At 42.3% G+C, this 20,936-nt stretch overlaps 1 protein-coding gene across 4 annotated transcripts in view; it reads right to left on the minus strand.

The window, feature by feature from the left end:
- The window catches only part of ADAMTS17 (ADAM metallopeptidase with thrombospondin type 1 motif 17), a 167,450-nt gene that overhangs the window by 17,205 nt on the left and 129,309 nt on the right, over positions 1–20,936 (minus strand). For all 4 annotated transcript variants that reach the window (XM_032122461.1, XM_032122462.1, XM_032122464.1 and 1 more), the window contains 2 exons: positions 16,098–16,302; positions 11,915–12,067 (listed from right to left, as the gene is read on the minus strand). In XM_032122461.1, the coding sequence (XP_031978352.1) occupies positions 11,915–12,067; positions 16,098–16,302 (358 nt within the window). The remainder of the gene's footprint in view (positions 1–11,914; positions 12,068–16,097; positions 16,303–20,936) is intronic.

A 20,936-nucleotide genomic window follows, 5' to 3' on the forward strand; every position in this document is an offset into this window, starting at 1 on the left:
AGTCACTTGTGATTTACAATGTCCTACTTGCACGCTGTTCAACTTTAATAAAGCAAACACAGTGAGCACAGGGAGGTGCAGCAGCTGGAGTCAATAAAAGAACCTTGTATTTAACATAAAGAAACAATGGGTTGCAAGACTTGGGTAAGATTCCTGTTTCTGATAAAGCCACACACAAGCAAATGATGGGGGAGAGGAGGAGGTGAGGGAAAGCACAGAAGTATCAATAGAATAATGTAAGAAAAGGTCATGTTTTCTGTCCTCTGCTGTTTCTGAGCAAAGTCAGGGCATTGGAGCTTTCTCCATGAAAAAGCCCACCACCTCAGAGAGGTAATTCTCAGAAGAGAGATGCCAAACACTGGAGAGGCTCAGAAGATGGGCACCACTGAGGTTGAACTGAAGTCCAGGTACAAACCATGTGTGTGTGGTGTGGATGCTTGTGAGACCAAGATCCAAGGGCAGAACACGTGGATGCACACCTCTACATCCATAGGGGTGAGTACCACAAATCCATGGTCATTTTGGTCTGGAAGTATTACAAGAAACCCCTGTTGTTTGGTTTTTTTCCTTTACAAATCTTCTTATTTCAATTTAGGTTCAACACACCAGTTTATGACAGATATTTTCACCCTTTTTTTTTTTTCCCAGGTGTTGAATTTACATAAAAATTTGATCACTGTCAAATAATACCTCAGCAATGGTTATGGCATTTAGGATTATGCTGAATGAACCCTTCTCTTGCCCTACAGTGAGCTATTCCAAAAATCAGGAATTAAAGTCCCTGATTTAAATCCCCTTCACAATTTGAATTTAAGCTGTGAGATCTGGGCATTTCATTAGTTTAGTGTGTCCCTCAGCTCCTTCCCAGCATCAAGTGCCCTCAGTGACTCAGTGATGGCCACTGGATTTAAAGTGAACAATTTTTATCCTGATAAATGCAACTAATTAGGCCCTTCCACTTCACCAGTCAAACGCAACTTTTAATCCTCAGGATTTCAGTAGCACTTTTAGTCTTCACAGTGCTTTACTAATCTTAATCCCCCCCAAACTCTTTGCTTGAGGAAGGGAACTTTACATCCATTTTACAAACAGAATAGCTGTTATTACACAGGCATTAAATAACTCAGGCCACGGACTTCCTTCACATGACTGTAACGTTCTGAGTCTGAAACCTCTGTCTCTGGATTTTAAGCACTCCCTGTGCTCTTAACGGGGGACCTGGGGAGAAAAAGGGAAAGAAGGAAGAAAACAGCATTTTTCTCATAAGGTGAATTAGGTTTTCAGATACCAACACACAAACAATCACCTACCTTTGTCTGTGTTCCTGTCTGCATTTGTTAACCAGCAAGGAGGGCAAGCAATGAAACTTTTTTCCACAGACACTGCCAACTCCAATCCTCAGACAAATAGCAGCAGAGCTTTTGCCCGAAGCAGTTTTATTCCTTCTCCTGGGAGACTGGGATCATCACCTATGCTATGCAATTAGTTTTTCACAGCCAGGAAGACAGATTTTAACATCTTTCTTGAACTCTTTTGGGCTTGGCAGCTAAAGGAAGGTTGGACATCTGGCTTATTTTAAGATGAAATTTTCAACTCAGTACTTGGATAGTCTCTTTCCTAGGAATTTCAATAGGAAATAGGAATAGATACAAAATACATACAAAAGGGGAATTGTTACTCATGCTGCACTATTAAAAGAGGTATAAAAATCAAACTCCAACTGAACAGCAAACTCCCATAAATACCTTCTCTCCTTCTCTGGACAGCTAAATGCACTGCTATGGACTCTCTGTTCCCAAATGTTTATGGAGCAAGGAACCATATCCACAGAACAATTTTCAGGGCTGGGTTCACCAGACAGGACCCACCAGCAATCTGCCTACTCTGGGAAGCTGGGGCTGGGACGAGGGGTTGAGCAGACATGCTGGTGCCAAACAAAGAAGTGGATTTTCCCTTCCACCAGGCACCGCCAGTGGTGTCACTATCACAAAAACGCATATGCAAAATCCACAGCATTTAACCATAATGCCCTAAACTGACAATACAGGCACTGTAAACTGGAAATCCACCCCCATGCAAAGATCAAAGGGTTGCTCAGTACTGTAAAATAGAGGGAGTTAATGAACAGCTACAAAAAGAGAACCTAATAAGAGCCCCTGTAACTCCCAGTTCAAACGCTGCTTAGGAAGGCAAAAGGAAGACAAAAATGCCTCCATTCACATTCTTTGGCAGTAACATGCAAGTCAGTGGGGATATCCAGAAGGAAATAAACTCACAAATTGTCAAGGCAGCAGCTGCATTCATCAGCTTAAAGAAGATTTACTCACTGAAAAACTCTAACCTTAGGAGCAAGCTATGATTTTTCAACTGGAATGCTATTTCCACCTTAGGATACTGATATGAAAGCTTGAAATCTAGCAAAGGTGCTGACAGATGTCTAATTGCTTTGAAAACAAATGCCTCAGGAGAATATCAGGTATTAAAATAGAACAAATTTACAGAAAGTGCTGAGAACTGTCAGGGCCTTCATCAACTCCCGGTCTACAAAAGATCACCAGAGAAAGAGAGGGGAATGAGAATGAATTAAGCCAGGGCAGGGCTGCTGTTGGGCAGCTCAGGAACACATAAAGGAGTCCAAAGAATCCCGGTGTTGAGGCTTAATGGGGGCAGAAAAGGAACAGATTTACCAGCACAGAGACAGGTTTGGGACTGAATGCGATAATGGATCATTGCTGAGGGCTCCTGGGAGGCTGGGATACATTTCAGACCCCAGGACACCTTTAGAAATGTCATTTTTCTAAGCTCCAAGGGATAGGTGTAAATCTTTTTGGTAACAGACTTTTTCCAGCAGAAGGTCACAGCATCCCTCCAGCCAATCCTGAGCATGCTCCAGTATGGAGAGGGCTGATCTGTCAGAGGGAGATACAGTTCTAGATGACTGTCATAACTAAGCTGTAGGCAAGATGGGGTTTCTCTTTATTCATCAGTCTGCAGTTCATCTGATGTATAAAGATACTGGTTTGTCCCCAGTTTGCTGGAAGTTGCTGAAGCCAAGGATAACACCATGGCTAAAGCTCCAATACTGAGAGATAGAGTCACGCTTTACTGACTTCAGAGTTCAAGTATTCAAGGCGTTAGGGTAGAGTGTTTTTCCCCTCGGGGGTCTTATTTCTTGCCTCTATGAAAGTCAGAAAGAAAGCAAGACAAGTTCCTATTAAAAACATTCTAACACAGCATCTGAGATGAATGACAAAGGTCCTGTAATTGCTCCCTTCCCGGGACCTTAATAGCACACACATGTGTGCTCTGAAAGCCAGTGCTCCACACACCTTCACATCAGGCTTTTTATGAGGATAACTAATTTAAACCCCAGTTCTAGCTGAAAAGCAGCGTGCAATATGCTTTCATAAACACCAGGTCAACTTTCACCATGGCATCATGCTAAAGAAAGAAATATCTGTCTTTTCACTGATAAGATCTAATTAGCCCAAAGCAAACTGTAAGCTGTTTTTCAAGCTTCCTTGTTATTTTCTTTTCTTTTTTTTCCTTCTTTTTGAACCCGAGATCTGTAAAAGAACATATCTGGTCTTGCTTACAACAATCTTTCATTTGGAAACTTTTGTGAAATGACTGATTTGTTTAACTTAGCCAAGAAGAAAAAAATGCATACCCTTCTGACTCAGTCTGGGAAGAAACAATAAATTATGGCAGCAAATGCTCGTGGCTGATGTGACAGTATCTTAGCAGGAAAAGAGAAGCAATTTTTGCAAACTGCCTACAGCTGTACTTTCAAACTGCACGACCCCAAGGAACAAGACTTGACCAGCACATCCAGCATGTCTCATTGCATAATTAAGCTTGGCTTTGCTATTCTGAAAAGTTCCATTGTGCACATTGAGTTCAGAGATTAAAGGCTGAACACATGAATATTCTGGGTCGTGACAGTGCCCCTAAATACTTGTGCAGGGGAGCCAAGGTGGATGCTGATGAGAAAATGCCATTTAATCCAATATTACAATCAGGCACAATTTACTTCTCATGAGGTTTCAAACTGGATTTCAAGAACAGGCTCAAGCAGAGCTATGAAGTGATACAGTGCTGCCCACAAGGGACCATATTCTAGCAAGTCACCTGTAGCACTTGTGCTGTGTTTGGATCTGTGGCAGAAAGTGGAAATGTTCCAGAGCTTACTCCACAGGAAAACTGCAAGGATCTGATGGTGAAAAACACCTAATGCAAAAGGCATTATCAAGGTAATTTTAAATAACCTCAGTAGTAATGGACAGCTATGGGATCACAGAACTCAGGTCAGCCTGGATGCTGGAGAATCCCCCCTGCTCCTACAGCACTGTGTGTTGCTCCTGCTGAGCCAAGCTCTCAGGGCTCACATGAGCTCTATTCCCACCCTGACTCATGCCCCAGATGTTATCCTGAGAGACTACTCTGGGAACTGAAGCCCCACTGAATGCATTATTAGTTACTATTAGTTATTCATCAATTAATGATCAATGCTCCCCCAAAGCAATTTATTAAAGAAAGCAATTAAAGTAAGGACTCCTTTGAGATTATTTACTTTCAGCAAGAGGCTGCTCATCTCTCATTCAGTCCTGCCTGAGCATTTTCTAGACATGGAGCTACTCAGCTCTGACATGTGTGATGCTTACTAACACTGTTTCATCTCTTTGCACAGTCAGTCAGACTGGTCCTAATTGCTCCTTAAAGTTGTTCTGGGAGACTGTCACCTTAATGCCTTGGCAGTCATTACAAATCTCAAAAGATTATTGGAAAGACTGCAAAATTACAGCAGTCCCTGTAAGCAACATATTCTGTGCTTTAAGGATTCAAGGGGAAAATCCTCTTCAGATAGGTACTGCAGACTTTAAATGGTGAACTACTACTCCCCATATTTTCAAAAACACAATCCTGCACACTGTAACATCTCAGAGTAACTCAGAGAAAATGAATGCCAATATTTGAACAGGCTTGTCTTTCACTCTTTGTTCTTCTTCACTTTAAAAAACAAGAGTAAAATAGTCACAATGTAATTTCATTTCCAAACCACTGGTCTTGGTGGAAGTCTTTAACTCTTCATCAAAAAAATGCACTTAATGGACCAGGCTTTTAAATAAAAATATCAAAAAAGAGAAGTTACTCTTTCAGTTAACAGGATCACTGGAGGCTGTATTGGGATATGAGACAATAACACTATGGCAGAGCATGCTCCACTTCAAACAAAACACTGATTAATCTGATCTTTTTGAAGCACATTCTCCTTTACTACGAAACCTTCACAATAATCTGTACCGTGGATGTTCCCAGAAACTCCAGCAGAGATGAGCTGTGCAATTTGTTGTGCAAATAAGGACCAGTTTGAAAGGCACAAAGCAGGACTCGGCCTCTGGAGCCTAAAGTGCCCAGGGGAATGACATGGCCAGCATTGCAGTCAACATCTGTTCCCTTTCCATGCCTAGTTCCCAACTAGAGCTGCATCCACTGGGGCTGGCTCTTAGCCCAAGCCTAGGTACAGGCTCAACCTTGTTTTAGTCCCATTATGCAACATGTATACCTCTGCCCACAGCTAAAGACATTCCACAGATGTGGGGACAGACAATCAAAAGGAAGAAGGTGGGATTCATCTTACTGAACCAACCCTCTTCAAATTCAAGAGTGTCCCTGGCTGGTAAAACCAATTATGGGCCATTTCTTCACATCTCCTGTAGCAAGGGGTGTTTTGAGATTTAGCTGTTGGCAAGAAAGGCTCTGGTTTGCGCATCAGTGATCGTGTGCCAGAGCCACAAACCACAGGGAACCACAATTCAGAGCAGTCTGTGTGGCAGGACTTAGGTTTAGGACAGATGCTCTGGCTCCTGGCCATGTTTAGGACCACAGAAGCTGGGAAATTGACAACTAAAGCTCGTTGGATGCTCTCCTGTCCCACCCAGCTCCGTCACCTTCTGGAGAACAACTGATGCGCATCAGTGAGGCCTGTGGTCAACCTTCCAGTGGTGCTGAAGGCATGTGAGGAGCCATAAATCATGAAGTTGTTCATGTCAGCTCTGACGTGCCACTGCAGTTTTAAGCTACCACCCCTCCTGCAGAGTTTTTTCTCAATCCAATAAGAAAAGTTATTTTCTCCAAGATAGAAGAAGATGAATTCTGACCTTTATGAAGAATTAACAAGTTGTCCACAGCTTATCATAAACAGATGTCGGGTCAAGCCATGAATTTGTAATGAATGTTAGAACAAAGGGTAGTTTTGCTTCTCTATTTATAACAGCTTTGAATACACCTCTCAAACCACAGCTGTCATTGATTTACTCTTCTTATTATGCAATATGAATTAATCATTAAAAGTGAGGCACACAGAGGATTTTGTTGATGTTCCCAATCATTTGGAGCTTGGAAAATATGCCTTCCTGGCACTGGGAGATCGTAGAGTATTTTTGGCAAAAAACCCCCAAAACCAACATGTTTTTTGGTGTATTGCAAGGTTGGGGGTTTATCTCCCAGAGAATAAGACCTACTGTAATCCTGCGAAAACAATTAATTTGCAATTACAAATCCTTGTTACCACCCACTGTGATGAATGACGGCTGATCTTCAGTGAGAAGCACCTCAATGTCTGGCACAAAGCCAGTATTTTTCTTATAGAAAATTAGATTTTTTTTTTCCTCCCTACTGTTAATATTCTCCTGGGATGAGAACCCATTGACAGCATTTCACAGGCTCAGCAAATGCTGTAAAGGAGTTGGCAACTCTTGATGCTCAGGGAGGGCAGGTGGCTACAGGTGATTTTTCAGATGTGCTTTATCACTATTGACACTATTTGGCAACAAGAGTACTGTTTAACATTACACTTTGCCAAGCTGGTCCTTACTCGTGCTTTCCAGTTCCTGGAGTGTACAATCTTTCTGAATCCAGTGAAAGCTGTGCCAGGTGGTTATACAAGATGTGAAGTGGCAGAAACAGATTTTTCCCCTACTTTCTCTGCCAGTTCAAGCCCAGCTTGACGTGTCATGTATTTCCTTTCTCCTGAGAGCATGAATCTGTGATGGTTCCTACCCAAGACCCAAAGATTCTGCACAGTCCCTTAGGTCAGATCCTGCTCTGCATGGCATTGGCATAAACCGGCATTAACTCAAGTGCCTGAATTAATTTGGGTTTACCCTAATGTAAGAGAGACTGATACCTGACCCACTGTGCTGAGTGAGATCCTTGGCCCATGGCCAGTAGCTTGTAGGGAAGAATGAAAGACAGTTACCCTGGATTTACATTGGGTTATCTGAGATTAATACAGGCCTTAGTATTTACAGAGCACCTACTGTAACTGCAAAGAAAAAAATACAGCAAAGCCAACATGCTACAAGGCCTCTATGTGTCTTTCTTCTTGTAAAATTTTTTTCACTGGGCCAGGTAATATAATAGGTTAATGAGCTAAATTGTTGCCTGAGGGACAGAAGTTGCATACTTAAACGTCCACGCACAGAGCTGAAAATGCCTCTTGTGAAAGTCAGAGCTAATGATGGAGATTGTGTATCTGGCTTGAAATTCCACCTTCCTTGATATAACACCAGTGAAATGGAGAACAGTCAAAAAAATGAAACTGGGAGCCCTGAACCATTCTGTGCTATTGGCTCCAAATAACAGAACTTCAGTCAGGACAGAATTTGAGGCACATAAAATAGAGAAACAATTAAGTAAAACTGGAAATAAAAAAAAAAAACAAACCATAAAAATCTTGTGGAGAATTGCTCCTGCTATATAACTTTGCCTCCTCAATCATACCTTAGAAGAGTCAACTGGAGGAAAGGAACTCAAAAAATACAGCCTTGGCCTGCAGAGAGTTAAAGAATTACTAAGGTTGGAAAAGACCTCCAAGCTCAAGTACAACCTCTGAACAAACAACACCTTGCCCACTAAACCACAGCACCGAGTGCCACATCTGCTTGTTTTTTGAACATTTCCAGGGATGGTGACTCCACCACTTCCCTGGGGAGCCTGTTCCAATGCTTAACCACTCTTTCAGTGATTAGTATCTTCCTAATATCCAACCTGAACCTCCCTTGTCCTATCTCTGGTTGTCTGGGAGAAGAGTCTGACCCTCACCTCAACACAACCTGCTTTGAGTTGGTTGTGGAGAGCAATAAGGTCTGCCCTGGGCCATCTTTTCCTGCCACTTTACTGCTGAAGCAGAAGGGGAGAGACCTGAGGACAGGGGGGGAGCCTTGGGTGGCTAAAAAGCAGCCCCTGGAGCTGCTCACCTTCAAGCACAAGATCTGTGTCACCACCAGAGCTCGCCAACACCTCCAGCTCCCCCGCATCATCTGGGACACGTTTCCAGTGACTCCAATGTGAAGTCCAAGTCCTGCAGCTGCTCCTTCCAGTGCAGCCTGGAGCAGGGAATGGTGTGGAGCTGGGCTGTGTGTCCTGCTCAGCTCCCCAAAGAGCCACACACATAAAGACATGCTCTGTTCATGGGCTGCCCGCGCTCCTCACAGGAATGTAATCCTCGATGTAAAGTTTGTCAGCAAAAATATAATTCATCATGAAAGAATGAACTACTGTCTTGCTAAAGCATCAAGAGGCACATTTTCAGCAGTCTGGGAGTCTGAGGCAAGTGTTGGGAAACTGAGCAACCTGTGTTTGTTCCTCTGACCAGCACAACTACAACAAAAATGTAAAAATGCTTCCAGCGCTAGAACATTTAAGAGCTCGGATTTCAAACAAGAAGGAACTATTTGAAAGTAGAACGAGTGTATGAGATGTTTGTTTCTTTAACTGAATGCAAACTGGATGTGGAATTTCCTCTTGGAAGAAACGACTGAATGGGAGAAGGCTTGGACTCCCTTTTGTATATTGCATCATGTATAAAAAAGGATGATATAATGAATTGCAATTCTGAAGAATCCAGGCAAAAATAAAAAATTATTTCAAGTTAACACCTTCAGTGTTAACTTCAGTGGGTCTTACATTGTGCAATTCATCTTTCTATTAGGTTTGAAGACTCTGGGGCCAGGAACAGTTTAGTTACGAAACTTGTAACACCAATGCTGAGTTAAATGCTAAAAATAATTATATCCCTTTAAGATAAGAGGTTTAAAAAAGAAGCGGCAGCAGTGCAGAGAAGCTGCAAGCTTAGTAGCAGTGGTAATGGAGGTCTAGTAACAGAACAACTCTCTGTCCTTAGACTTCCAGTACAGTCTGTTAATCAAGCACTGGGCTAACAAAGGCAAACTCAGAGCCATTTAAAATAACTTTACAAACCTGGCCTTATGTGCTTGCAAAGTGAACTGGATAGATCAGTTCCTTGTGCAACACTTGAAACATGCTGCAAATATATTAAGAATATACAAACATGACAGCCAGGACTGTGTTGCTGAATCTGCTCAGTTAGCTCCAAATGCTTTCCACAGCTACAGGACACAGCAAGGACCAGCTGCAAATAAACCTGACAGAAAATGGGATAAAATCCCTCCTCTTTCAAGCATGGAAAACAGCTACAGAGCTGTTGCTAAGGCCAGTGGATGAGGTTTGGCTGGTGGGTGCAGGTCTCAGACCAGCATGGCCTTGTTTTCAGCCCTCACCTCTTCTACACTGGGGCTGAGAACTTAAAATCACAACTTGTCTGGGGTAGGTGTGGAGGTTTTACTGCTGCTGGGAGCTCCTTAGGGAGCTGATCCATCTCATACATGGAATCCGTGTATTCTACAAATACTGCCACTACTAACACAAAAATAACACTGTCATACCACCCAAACAGCCTGCTCTGTTTACAAGATGTATCTGGATTTGACTTTTAAAATGAGGTTTTCCCCCTCTCGTACATGACTTCCCAGCATCTTCAAAGAGGATCTTGGTTTGGGAAATTAAGGATCAGAGGCCAAGTCACCAGGCAAGCTGTTTGCACATAAAGCATCAAAGCCCATTATTTTAATCTGTGATAATTACCACTGTTAGTTAAATAGTGCTTCCCTGATGGTTCTCAACAATAAGCAACAAACGCACAACACATTAATTGCATAAAGTTGTTGCTTGTTCTGAGATCAATCTGTGTTAACGGAAAAAGTTTCCGTCTTAGTCAGCACAAAGCTCTCTCACAGTGACTTTTAAAGGGTTGGGAACAAATGTTTTACAGTGGAATTTTGCCCTGGAAGAATGAATTTCGAAGAGTTCACTATAATCTAATGGCTACAGACATTGTGTTTCTCCTTAAAGGAGGAACTGTTTTAAGCCAGAGTTGCTGATAGCTGTAAAGGCTCCCCTCCTAAGTCCAAGCCCTGTATTAAAGCTTCTGGATCCTCATGATGAAAATCCTTCACTCAGGATTTGTGAAGAATTGAATTCCACACCAAACATTTCAGCTATCTGGGTTTCTGGAACAATACATTTTCTTCTAAGAATTGCACCTACCCTTTTCTAGCAATCTCTACCCCTCTGCTCAGGGAGTAAGAATCTAATTGTGTGACCTAAGTGTCCAGTCAGAATTAACCAATATGTCTAGAATTTTAAATGCTCATTATAAACCAAATCTAAGTCCAAGAACATCCTGCTGGACTCACACAGGGTGAAATTCCTGGGAAGCAGAGCACTGGCACAAGCTCTCTGAAGACAGAAGCAGGCCACATATGCAGCACACAAGCTTTTGCGCCCTCCTGCACATGGATGATCCTGCTCCTGAGTTAAGAATCACAAATAACAAGAGATTTTGCGCTGATCCTGCCCTGCTCACATGCAGACACTAAACCCATCAACAACACTGTTTACTGTGACCCATGTAGGATTGCAGCTCTCCCAGCAGTGAGCCAATATCTTTATCAGATTGGAACTGTTCACACAACACTGAACTTCCAATCCATGTAACCGGTGAATACACAATTATTTCATATTCCTCCCTATCAAGAGAATCCTGTTTGCATGCCAAAATGTTTTAGTATTCCACAAATAAATAACTAAATAAATAATGTTATTTCACCTGTTAACACATGGGGACTGTTTGTTTTGGCCAGCTTGCACAGACTTTAGAGTGCCAGGTTATGAATAAAATAATGTTCAATACTGTAAACATCTTGTGACATAAATTCCTGGCTCAGCACAAATACAGACACTCTGTATGTGGCAGGTTCTTCCTGCATTCTCCAGCACTGACACCATTAAATGCACGTATTTATGACAGGGTATATACAAAATTGTAATTCCAAAAAAAAATGCAATCACAGATAAGCCAATTTGCCCATCCTGGGCCTCTGCTTCACTGGATTTTGCTTGCTGGAGTTTGGGTTTTTGGAAAGCAAAGTGCAAGTACTGTATCCCAGTGGTTTCTACACATGCCGTACATTCCAGAACACAAAGTAGGTTTTCTGTTTAAAGAACAGCACAGTTACAAAGATAAGATAAAACCAAACTTGAATATAATATTGCTGGGAAATTTTAGTCCCTTATGCAAACACAAAGTCAGTAATGTAAAGGATGCTTTCTGAACAACACTGGCAAGGGTTGAGTTTCTCACACTGCCAGGTCTCCTTCCCAAGCAAAACCTCATATTACTTTAAGATCAGAATGCAAATGCAGAGCAGACTCTGCTCTGGTTTAATCCACTGCATTCAGGAATTAATTCCACTGATGTCACTGGAGAAACAAAGTTCAGACAGGCCTAAGTGAAGGTAAGCTCCAGCCCTGAGGAAGGGACTGATGGTTTTGACTCTGCCTTTAAACTCAAGCCTTTCTTTTATTTCAGGTGGCTGGAATGAGTCTAGGACTGGACTATGTGTGTAGGTCCCAGACTACCCTGAAAACCAATTAAACCTTTGTTTCCTAAATATTTAAACTGCAAATTAATGCAGACAGCACATGGGAGCTCAGCACCCTGAGCATCTTCGCTCTCAGAAAGAAAACACCACGAAGTATTCGCTGTTACCTTGGACCAGTCTCCTGTTTTCCATTCATAACAGCCTGTGTGATCCTCACACTCCTCCTCATCTCTCGGCCTGGTGGCTGCATCACATTTGCCTTGGGAGTTTGTGCACGTCACTGTTCTTTTCTGAATTCCCCTGCCACAGTCTGCTGAGCACTGAAAAAAACCAGGGGTTTGGTTTTTGTTACATGGTACTTAGAAATGATAGCTTTTATGTTGGTAACACAGCTCAGAGGAAAAGCTGGGGTTATGAACACTGAGGAAAATTGTAATCCGTAAGATTTTATTACAATAATCTAAGCCACTCATACATGAGTAATTTGAAAAGCATGATGACTGCTTGCAAAATACTTTACTTATGAAAAATGGCAATTCTGAAAATCAACCTTCTTTGAAAAATGCTAGCTGGCTTTTTGCTAGAACGGATGCCACTAAATCTTGTGTTGAAGAGCTCCTCATTCATGCTGAAGATGGACACACTCAGATCTATACAGAACTGCCACATCCCTTCATGTATCATGAGATACAGCATGAGGTGTTAAATGCAATTTTAAATGACAGTAGCATGAGACCACTGTTACAAACATGTTTCTGTAGCACAGTTTGTAAATAACATGGCAAAGTCACAGTTCTCACACATGTTCTAATGTGAAACACACACATCACCCTCACTTTTTGATTTGCCAAATGCTCATTGCTATCTTAATTCTGAAAAACTCTTAACAGACATTTACTGTGTGAGCACAAATTATCCACAACTGGTTTTGTGCCTGGGCTCTATGGAATTAGCACCTAAAGAGCAGGGATATCCGGCCACTCACTTGTTATCTTTGCCAATGGTTGGAAATTCTTGTTTAATGGAGAATTCGTCTTGATTTTCTTGGCTGTACAAGGTGGGAAAAGGACACTGGCATGAACTGAATCCAAATTTCTGCTTTCAATAACCAGTTCGGTCATAGAGCACCAGGTCTGCTGTCACGGCCACCTGAGTTCTTGTCATGAGCCCTGAGCACAGCCAGTCTGCCTGCTCCTCATTCTCATGCCACTGCAGTGGTTAAGAGTGAGAAATTGTCTTGCAGAGCCACTGGGGACAGGTGGGTGGAAAAATGATCTATGTACCAGCTGAGATAAAAACTAACCTCCTCTGGCATGTCAAGTTCTCCCCTTCAGGGGGCCAGCAGGGAAAAGACAGTTGATGTGACACTGAATAAATAGTGAAGATATGAGATATTCTGTGAGGTCTTTTGAACGTGTTCCAAGAAGCTTCTCCATCCAGGGGGTCTATGCTGGATACAAGCATCAGCTTGATATAAATTACATCAAATGGACAAATCTCAGCATGCCTGTCTAACTGTCTTAAAAACACAATCCAGGCAGTTCTGACCTGCTGGCCTTGTTAAGGACGTGAATGACAAGCGTTTATGAGCTGGCAAGCAAATAGACATGCCTTTAAATACTTCACAGCACTACAAAGTGACTTCTTGAAAATCTGGGAAACCTTCCACTTAATTTACTGTGGGCTGCTCATGGCGTGACCCCCTTACGGATGTAACATCTTTGTAAGGAGCACAATGTATAGCTGTGCAAGACACGGGGGTGAATTCTTCCCAGCTTTGCAGAATTCCACAAAATGCTTTGCTGGACTGCTCAGAGTGCAAGGCTTGCCAGAGATCCCAGGCTGGAGCTCCCTAAATGGTACCTTAAAGCCATGAATTTGCCCCAAGTTGGATAGACTTTCCCAAACTATGTATCATTTTCCTCAGGCCCCCGGCTGGACTCCTCAAGGTTGCACTCGTTCATCTCAGACTACAAAGCACAATATATAAAAATCTTTGTAACGGTCCAATTTACTCGAAGTAAATCAAGCTGAAGTGGGAGTATTTTTCACAGTAGGAGAAATCTCTAGGTGGGTTTTACAAGCAAGTCTGGGAAAAACACCAACTGTTTGTTCTTCCCACAGCTTTTAAGTCATTCACAGATTAATACTGCATATACTTTCCTAGACAAAACAGCATGAGCAAGAAGGTTTCCAACAAATCTTTGGTGGTCATGTATAAATCACCCTCTTTAGGAGTTTTTTTCCTTTCCTCAAGTCATCTGTTTTCATGAAGAATTTCTTAATATATAGATTTTAAAGAGAGTCCACAAATTAATATGCCCATTTTCTGTGTGTCCACTTGAGGTCATTAAGTCTTATATTATTAACAAATTACTTTGGCAAATCCCATGAGGCTTTGCAATGGAGCAACACAACTTGCAGTTAAGACACAACTCCTTTATCTGAAGGAAATCCATATTTTTTTTCACTCTAGCTCTCTAACAGTAGAAACATTCACCTTCTCCTGACAGTCTCTATTTTTATCATTCAAAATGGGTTGAACGGTACTTTGTCCAAAACAATCTCAAGTGTTTGGCAATACAAGGGGAACTTAATTTTTTCCACAATGAAGATTGCATTGGAATTTACTGTGAAAACACACATTTTTGACCAGGGACCAGACATCAGTGCAGTCAACTGTGTTGTATAAGGAAGAAGTTAAAAAAAATAGATCAGAAAATTGATTGATAAAATGATACAATTACAGGGATATTTATTCCACAACATGAGATTAAAATGCTAAGCAATAAAGTGATTACCACTGAAGAAAGTCCTAGGTGTGAGAAGGGTTCACACTGGCAGAGCATCAAACATGTCCTGGAGTCAACTGTGCTTCATAACAGCAGAAATGGGCCAGAATAACAAATTTAAAATCACAAGTGCACAGTTACAGATGCAACAAAAGTAAATAAATGTATCAAAGGAAAAGTAAACCAGCTACTGAAAAAATTATCTAAAAATGCTGTGTATTTGCAAAGGAGTTACATGGTCACGGATATGGAAGATTTCCACTGATCTGTAACTTGACTTCCTCTCATAAAAGGGAGAGAGAAGTACCAGGGATTGTTAACAAAAGACTCAAGTAAAAAATCCACATGTAAACCAGGTAGGAATTGCACCCTAATCTCAGCTATAAACAGTTCAGCTGGTTTAGCTGTAAGAAATAAAGAGGGCATCATCTGAAAGGGGAACGACACACAGAAGACCTATCAGAAAACTTACTACGTGTCTCTGCACATCTTTTGTAGTGAAAGAACTCATGCACCAGTGAACAGATCCAGCACCCCACTGAAAGGGAACACTGCTCTCACTTAACCATCATCTCTCTTGCCAAACTAAGATTTCCGGTCCAGGAGGTGCACAATGAAATCCCATTGTGTTTGTGAGGAGACACTGTTCCTTAGGATCTTTCCTATCCTGAGCTTCTGTGACTTCTAAGCACATGTCTAACAATAATATTTAGCAAAAGCTCTTTGACAACGTTTTGAACAGGAGCTCCCTGTTTCAAATAGAGGTGAATAATGAGGAATTCTTCCCACTGAAAGGGCTGTTCCTGGACAGCCAGGCTGGAATGAGGCTCGTAGAGCTGCAACCCTGCACCCAGAGTGAAAGGATCTCATCACTCAGGTGAGCCTAACAAATACAATATCAAAGTGAGCATAGGCATCCTGTAAGGACTGTTACTCACAGGGCTCAGACAAAGTTGCCCTGTACTAGCTGAGTCCTAGTCATGAACCGCAGGCACATTCCCAGATCACTCTGCTGCTAAACAAAACACAGGGCACCTGTCTAGGCCACACATTATTTACATCAGGAATGCATTCGTAACTCTCGGGAAAAATTTCTTAACTCTGCAACTACTCGGAGATGCACCTTTTATACAAAGTATAACCAGCTTTTTCACGTTCTTGGAATTACACAAAATAAGGCTGGATAGGGCCCAAAGACTGTACATTCTCAGTAACATGCACATGCTTGATAAGCCTGGTATTTGTTCATACCACATTTAAATGAAGCCAGAAGCCCTACTGGGTTACTACACTTCTGGCCTCAGGTCAGTGAAACATTTTTCCTTCTTGGTCAGTTTTCAGATGGAAAGATATAGTCACTAGAGCATATCTAAACCCTGTCTTACTAATTCGTCTAGTCTGGAAACCAAACCTCAGCTCCTCACTGCTCATCTCAACAGATGAGAGTCCTGCCCAGTGCTCCAGTGCTGCAAGGATGCTGACCATGAGAACCATGGATTAAGGCCAATGCATCCAGAGCTCTGAGCAGTCTGGCTTCTTCCTTGGGTGAAGTTCCTACCTTTGACCACTCTGATGCTTCCCAGATGGACAGGCAGTCCCGTCCCTCACAGCTCTGCACCATGGCTGGTTTGTTGCCCAGGCAGTAAAGATCCCTGGTGTTGACATAGGTGCCGTTCTGCAGCTGGTAAACACAAGTGACCTCCCGGTGCTGGACACCCTTCTCACAGGTGGCAGAGCAGGGACTCCAATGGCCAGTCACCCACCTGGGAAGGAGCCAGAGGATAAATGTTAGCAAACTGTTGGGATAAAACATTATGCTTCATTTAAACCCAGTGAGAAATGGGCAGGTCTTCCTGGATTTGTGGGTGCTTTGATGGTGCTGTGTTGTCATCACCCTGAGCTCACTGACCCTCTTTGGGAGCTGAAGTGTGTAAAGCTGGTGTGTCAGTATGCAAGTGAATATTCCCTTCTGACTTCCAGCTCCACTGACTGCAGCAACTGCTGGAAGCACCAGAGCAGGACTACAAGGCAGTGAATAAAGTGTCTAAGAAGGATCTGAAGGAGGAGGGATGGAGGGAAGGACGTTTTTTCTAAAAGACAAGCAGCATCGATCTTTAGCTTCCTGCAATCTGTCAGTGAGGAGCATGTTCTCTGTAATTACAGGCATTCCTAGATGGAGTGAGGGACTGGAGCAATAGCTGGGCAGTCACTGAGCACCGGAAGGCTCTCATGCCTTTCTCACCAGGCAATTGACCTTCTAGCCTGTTATTTAGGACTGTCATCCAGATTAGTATCCCTATACCATGAATCTTTTACTTGTCACCCAATGGCTGTCTATTATGGTAAGTGGCCCAAACAAGACTTCTCAAAAACAGGTCTGCTGAGAATTACTATTTCATTCTGCTGGAGGCTCCTGTAACCCAGGTAGAGAAACTTATTCCCCACATTTCTTTTGAAGCCATTGTGTAACTTCTCTGAAACGAATCAAAACAACTGTTTCCTATCTTCCCATTCCTGAAGGGGGGAAAATCAGTTCAGCACCATTTGTAGAAACATCTTCACCTGCTGCAACCGTCATGAATTAATTTGTGAATGCCATGACTGGTGTGACAGCACTGATGACTGTGCTGACAGAGAAGGCGGAAGCCATTTGGTTTGCGCAGGACTGGGCAGACTGGCCACCTGTCTTTTGTGGAACAGGGCCCTGATCAAATGTTCCTGTGCATTAAAGCAGTTGACTGACACATCTGTGAATTTCTGTTGGCCAAAACAGCCAGCGAGACACCAAACCTGTTTCTTCAGACTGCAGTTTTGGTGCATCTCCATGGCCCAGGGCTTGGCATTTCTCTAATGGAATGGGAAAATGTCAGCTGGGAAATCGAATACTGGGCTGAAAGGCTGACAAAAATAGCCCTGAAGTGCAGAAATCAGTATTCATGAAAATTAATAGCCAGGCTCCCTCGGTATCAGCTGGGCTCTAGCCTGTTGGATTAAACATGGAGGGAATTATCCATCTGGGTGAAGGAAGCTCTTGACAAAAGCCTGGAAGGGATGAAATGACTGTGCTTTATGAGCTGAATGTGAGTCACAGGGCTGGGAAAGGGTTCTGTCCAGGCTCCACTCAGCTAATATTCACTTCAGCACTGGGCTCTCACTGTGATCTACAGCTACTGGCAAAAGAAAAAGGGAAAGGGGCTGAAAGCAAAGAAGAAAGATAAAAATACATTCTTGGCAGAGGCTGTCTCTGAGCTTGCATTTAGGATGGGCAGCACACAGCATGCCAGCTACTTCCAAGATGCCTTAAGAAGCAAGGTTATGGCTTTCCTTTCAGGAAGGAAAATTCCTTTTAAATTTTTTTGTTTGTTGCTCTTGCGGAGGGGAGAAATCACCTGGTTTCTACCTGTTTGGTGGTTTCTAGTCAGTACCAGCACAGCCATGATAGAGTGTAACTAGAAAATTAGCACAGAAAAAACAAGTGTTATCATCATCAGGAGAAGAATGATTGCATAGGGCAAGAGCTGAAACCCAGGGTACCAATACAAAGTTGTGTTTGCGGTGAAAACACAATCTCCAGCTTTTTCTTTGGGGTGGTCAGCATCAGCCACCATCCACTGTGTCCACCCCCGATCCCAATCCTGTGGTTACAAATCAGGTGGGGCAATGCTGTAAGGGATCTCTGAAACCTCACAGCCCACTCTGCCCTGCCTGTGACAGTTGAAATACTTAGAAATTAAAGGCTATTTCGAACTGGTGGTTTTACTTTCACACCCAGGACACAAGTGACATTAAATGTCTGAATAATAATAATATGAGTAAAGTAGGTTATTTTCAAAGGCACCGAGGGGTTGATCACTTTGACCTCAAAACTTCACCCTCTCAGTGAAATCTGCTTGGATCAATGGCTTGTAAAAACAATCTGGCAAACAAGTAAAGGTGAGTCTTATGTGCAGTTCTGGCAGCGCCCTGAACACCCACAGCTCCCCAAAAACTCCTCCACAGGCAGCTGAAAATACTGTTTTAGTGCCTGTAACACACAGGATCACTGCAACTGTATTTCAACAACATTCACAACCAACGTGGAAAGACAAGGGATTCATGGATAAAGTGCTTAAAGATGAAAATTCCTGCCAGTTTCAAATTTTTGGAAGGAATTTGCAGCAAGATACTAGCAGAGTTACTATATGTAAGTACTATACACACAGGGGAGAAAAATGTAATGTACAAATAGTATCACCTTATAGTTACTATTAAATTACACCACAGGCAGATGCTTGTCTCTACACTGTCATTACACCTTCTGAACACACCTGAGTGTGTTTAACAACAAGACCTACTTAGAGGGTGATTTTTTAAAAAAGGGTAAGTATTTTTTTTATGACAATGTCAAAAGGAACTCCAAACCCCAGGCTGGTTCTGTATTATTAACTAAGCCAATTAACTGCTGTACACTAAGCCCTGTGTATATCATAGAAAGCATTTGGCTTCCAGTTACACTTTAAGCCTGTAAACTGATCTTAGGGATTGCTTGACACCAGAGTTCTTTTCAGTTTGGTCTTTCCCTCCCAGGTTATAACCTATCTCCTGTGGGGCCACGGGAGTGCTCCAGCTGGAATCCCTGGAGAGCCTCTCATTTTGCCAACAAGCACTGATTTACGTGACAAACACACTCATCCTTCTCACAACCACAGGGATGGCTTTATCCCTGGTATTATTTTTGGTAATCTTACCTCTACAGAAGATTCAAGAGTTAAGTGATCCCTGCTGGTGGCTAGATTCAGGAAGAAAGTGATGAGCTTTTAAGCAGAGATTTTCCCCCAGACAGTGGCTGTCTTTCTAGCTAAAATATGCCCAGAAGGGTGTGATTTTCAAAAGCATCAAAAAGCTGGGATGGGCAGGACATGCAATCTGAGAGGGCTGCTCTAAATCTTTGTCTTCTGAGTCTTCCTCAACCTCTGACCTCTCAGTATCCCTTCTGAGGATTTGGGAGTTCTTCTAATCTGCTTGGGCAACACTCATCTGGCAGGCCCCTGGAGCAAACTTGAAATATCTTTTGGAGATTCAGTTCATCATTTGATCTTTCTATGGTCTGGATTGGTTATTAACCTTGAATTATCTACTCTACCTACTTCCCTAAGACTCTCACATTTTCTAGGAAAAAGAAGTTGTCTACAGCACTATATCCATAAACCCAGGGGAGATGAATGTCTCCAAATGAGGGCTCGTAGCGAAATATTTGGGAAAAAAATGTTAGGAGGATAAAATGGATCAAGGCTGAAGGATGGGGGTAAGGGAGTGCAATCAAAAGACATGAGGTCATTTTTCAGAGATTTGCAGCCTCTTATAACATAAAGCCATTACATCTTCTGGGGTAGATATTGCAGCCCATTAAATTTCACCTGGTTGTTTCTGCCTTGAGCCCTGCAGAAGAACAGTGAGTTCTCTTCCACTAACTACACATGCCATGTTCACACATCCCCTCACTACCTACAGGATACTGTTGTTCCCTTCCCAATACTACAATGATATTTATTTCCCTGCTTTCACAGTAATAGACAAAGATATGTTTGCAATAACACAGTTTTTCTGTTATTAAACCTATTTTTTTTAGAGCTGGCTCGTAACTACAACCAGAGCCTGTACTACTGTCGAGTAAAGCATCAGAGGAAGTTTCCTACAAAACAAGTCTGAAAAAGTCCTTGTGACAGAAACATATCGAAAGCTCTGTAATCTGAGGGTTCTATTTCCAATAAATTTTATTGAATACCTTTTAGTTTAATGTACAGGCAAGGATAACTCCATACCCAGTTAGCCCTGGTTGTCTTTAGCACCAGTTTGTGATGCAAAATCCTGTCTAAGTCACTCTTAGTTTTCTGGGGCACCCGGTTGAAACTGTGGCTCTACTGATTTAAGCAAAAGTCAGAACAACTTTCAGCAGGGCCAGGATTTCACATTGGATAATTTTAGCACAGAGAATTGGAAAAGATTTCTGAGAATCAGTCATGTGGAACTGACAGATATACTTTGCTTAGAGCTGTCAAACTAAGCTCATGCTCGACTATGTAGAAGAAAACTCTCTTTACAAATGGAATTGTGTTTTCCATGAAACACACACACTCTACTATTGGATTGTCCTCTCCCCACACACTCCTGAAGCTCTCTACCACCTCTCTGCTAAACGGGATTCAAAACAATCAGGTGAATCTTGTCTTTTGGGAACAGGTTGTGCCACACCCAGTCACTAGAAGGCTTTTTTTTTTTTGGAGAAAAGTACCAGGAATCTAGTAGAATAATACAGCTGCTGATGTCGAAAGTAGGACTCCAAGACTAACATTCCTGTCTGATTGCCTTTATAAACAGTGCTCAGTAATTTTCCAGTACAGTAGTCATTCTGCTAACA

Source organism: Corvus moneduloides, chromosome 13 (assembly GCF_009650955.1).
Source record: "Corvus moneduloides isolate bCorMon1 chromosome 13, bCorMon1.pri, whole genome shotgun sequence".
Classification (NCBI taxonomy): Eukaryota; Metazoa; Chordata; class Aves; order Passeriformes; family Corvidae; genus Corvus; species Corvus moneduloides.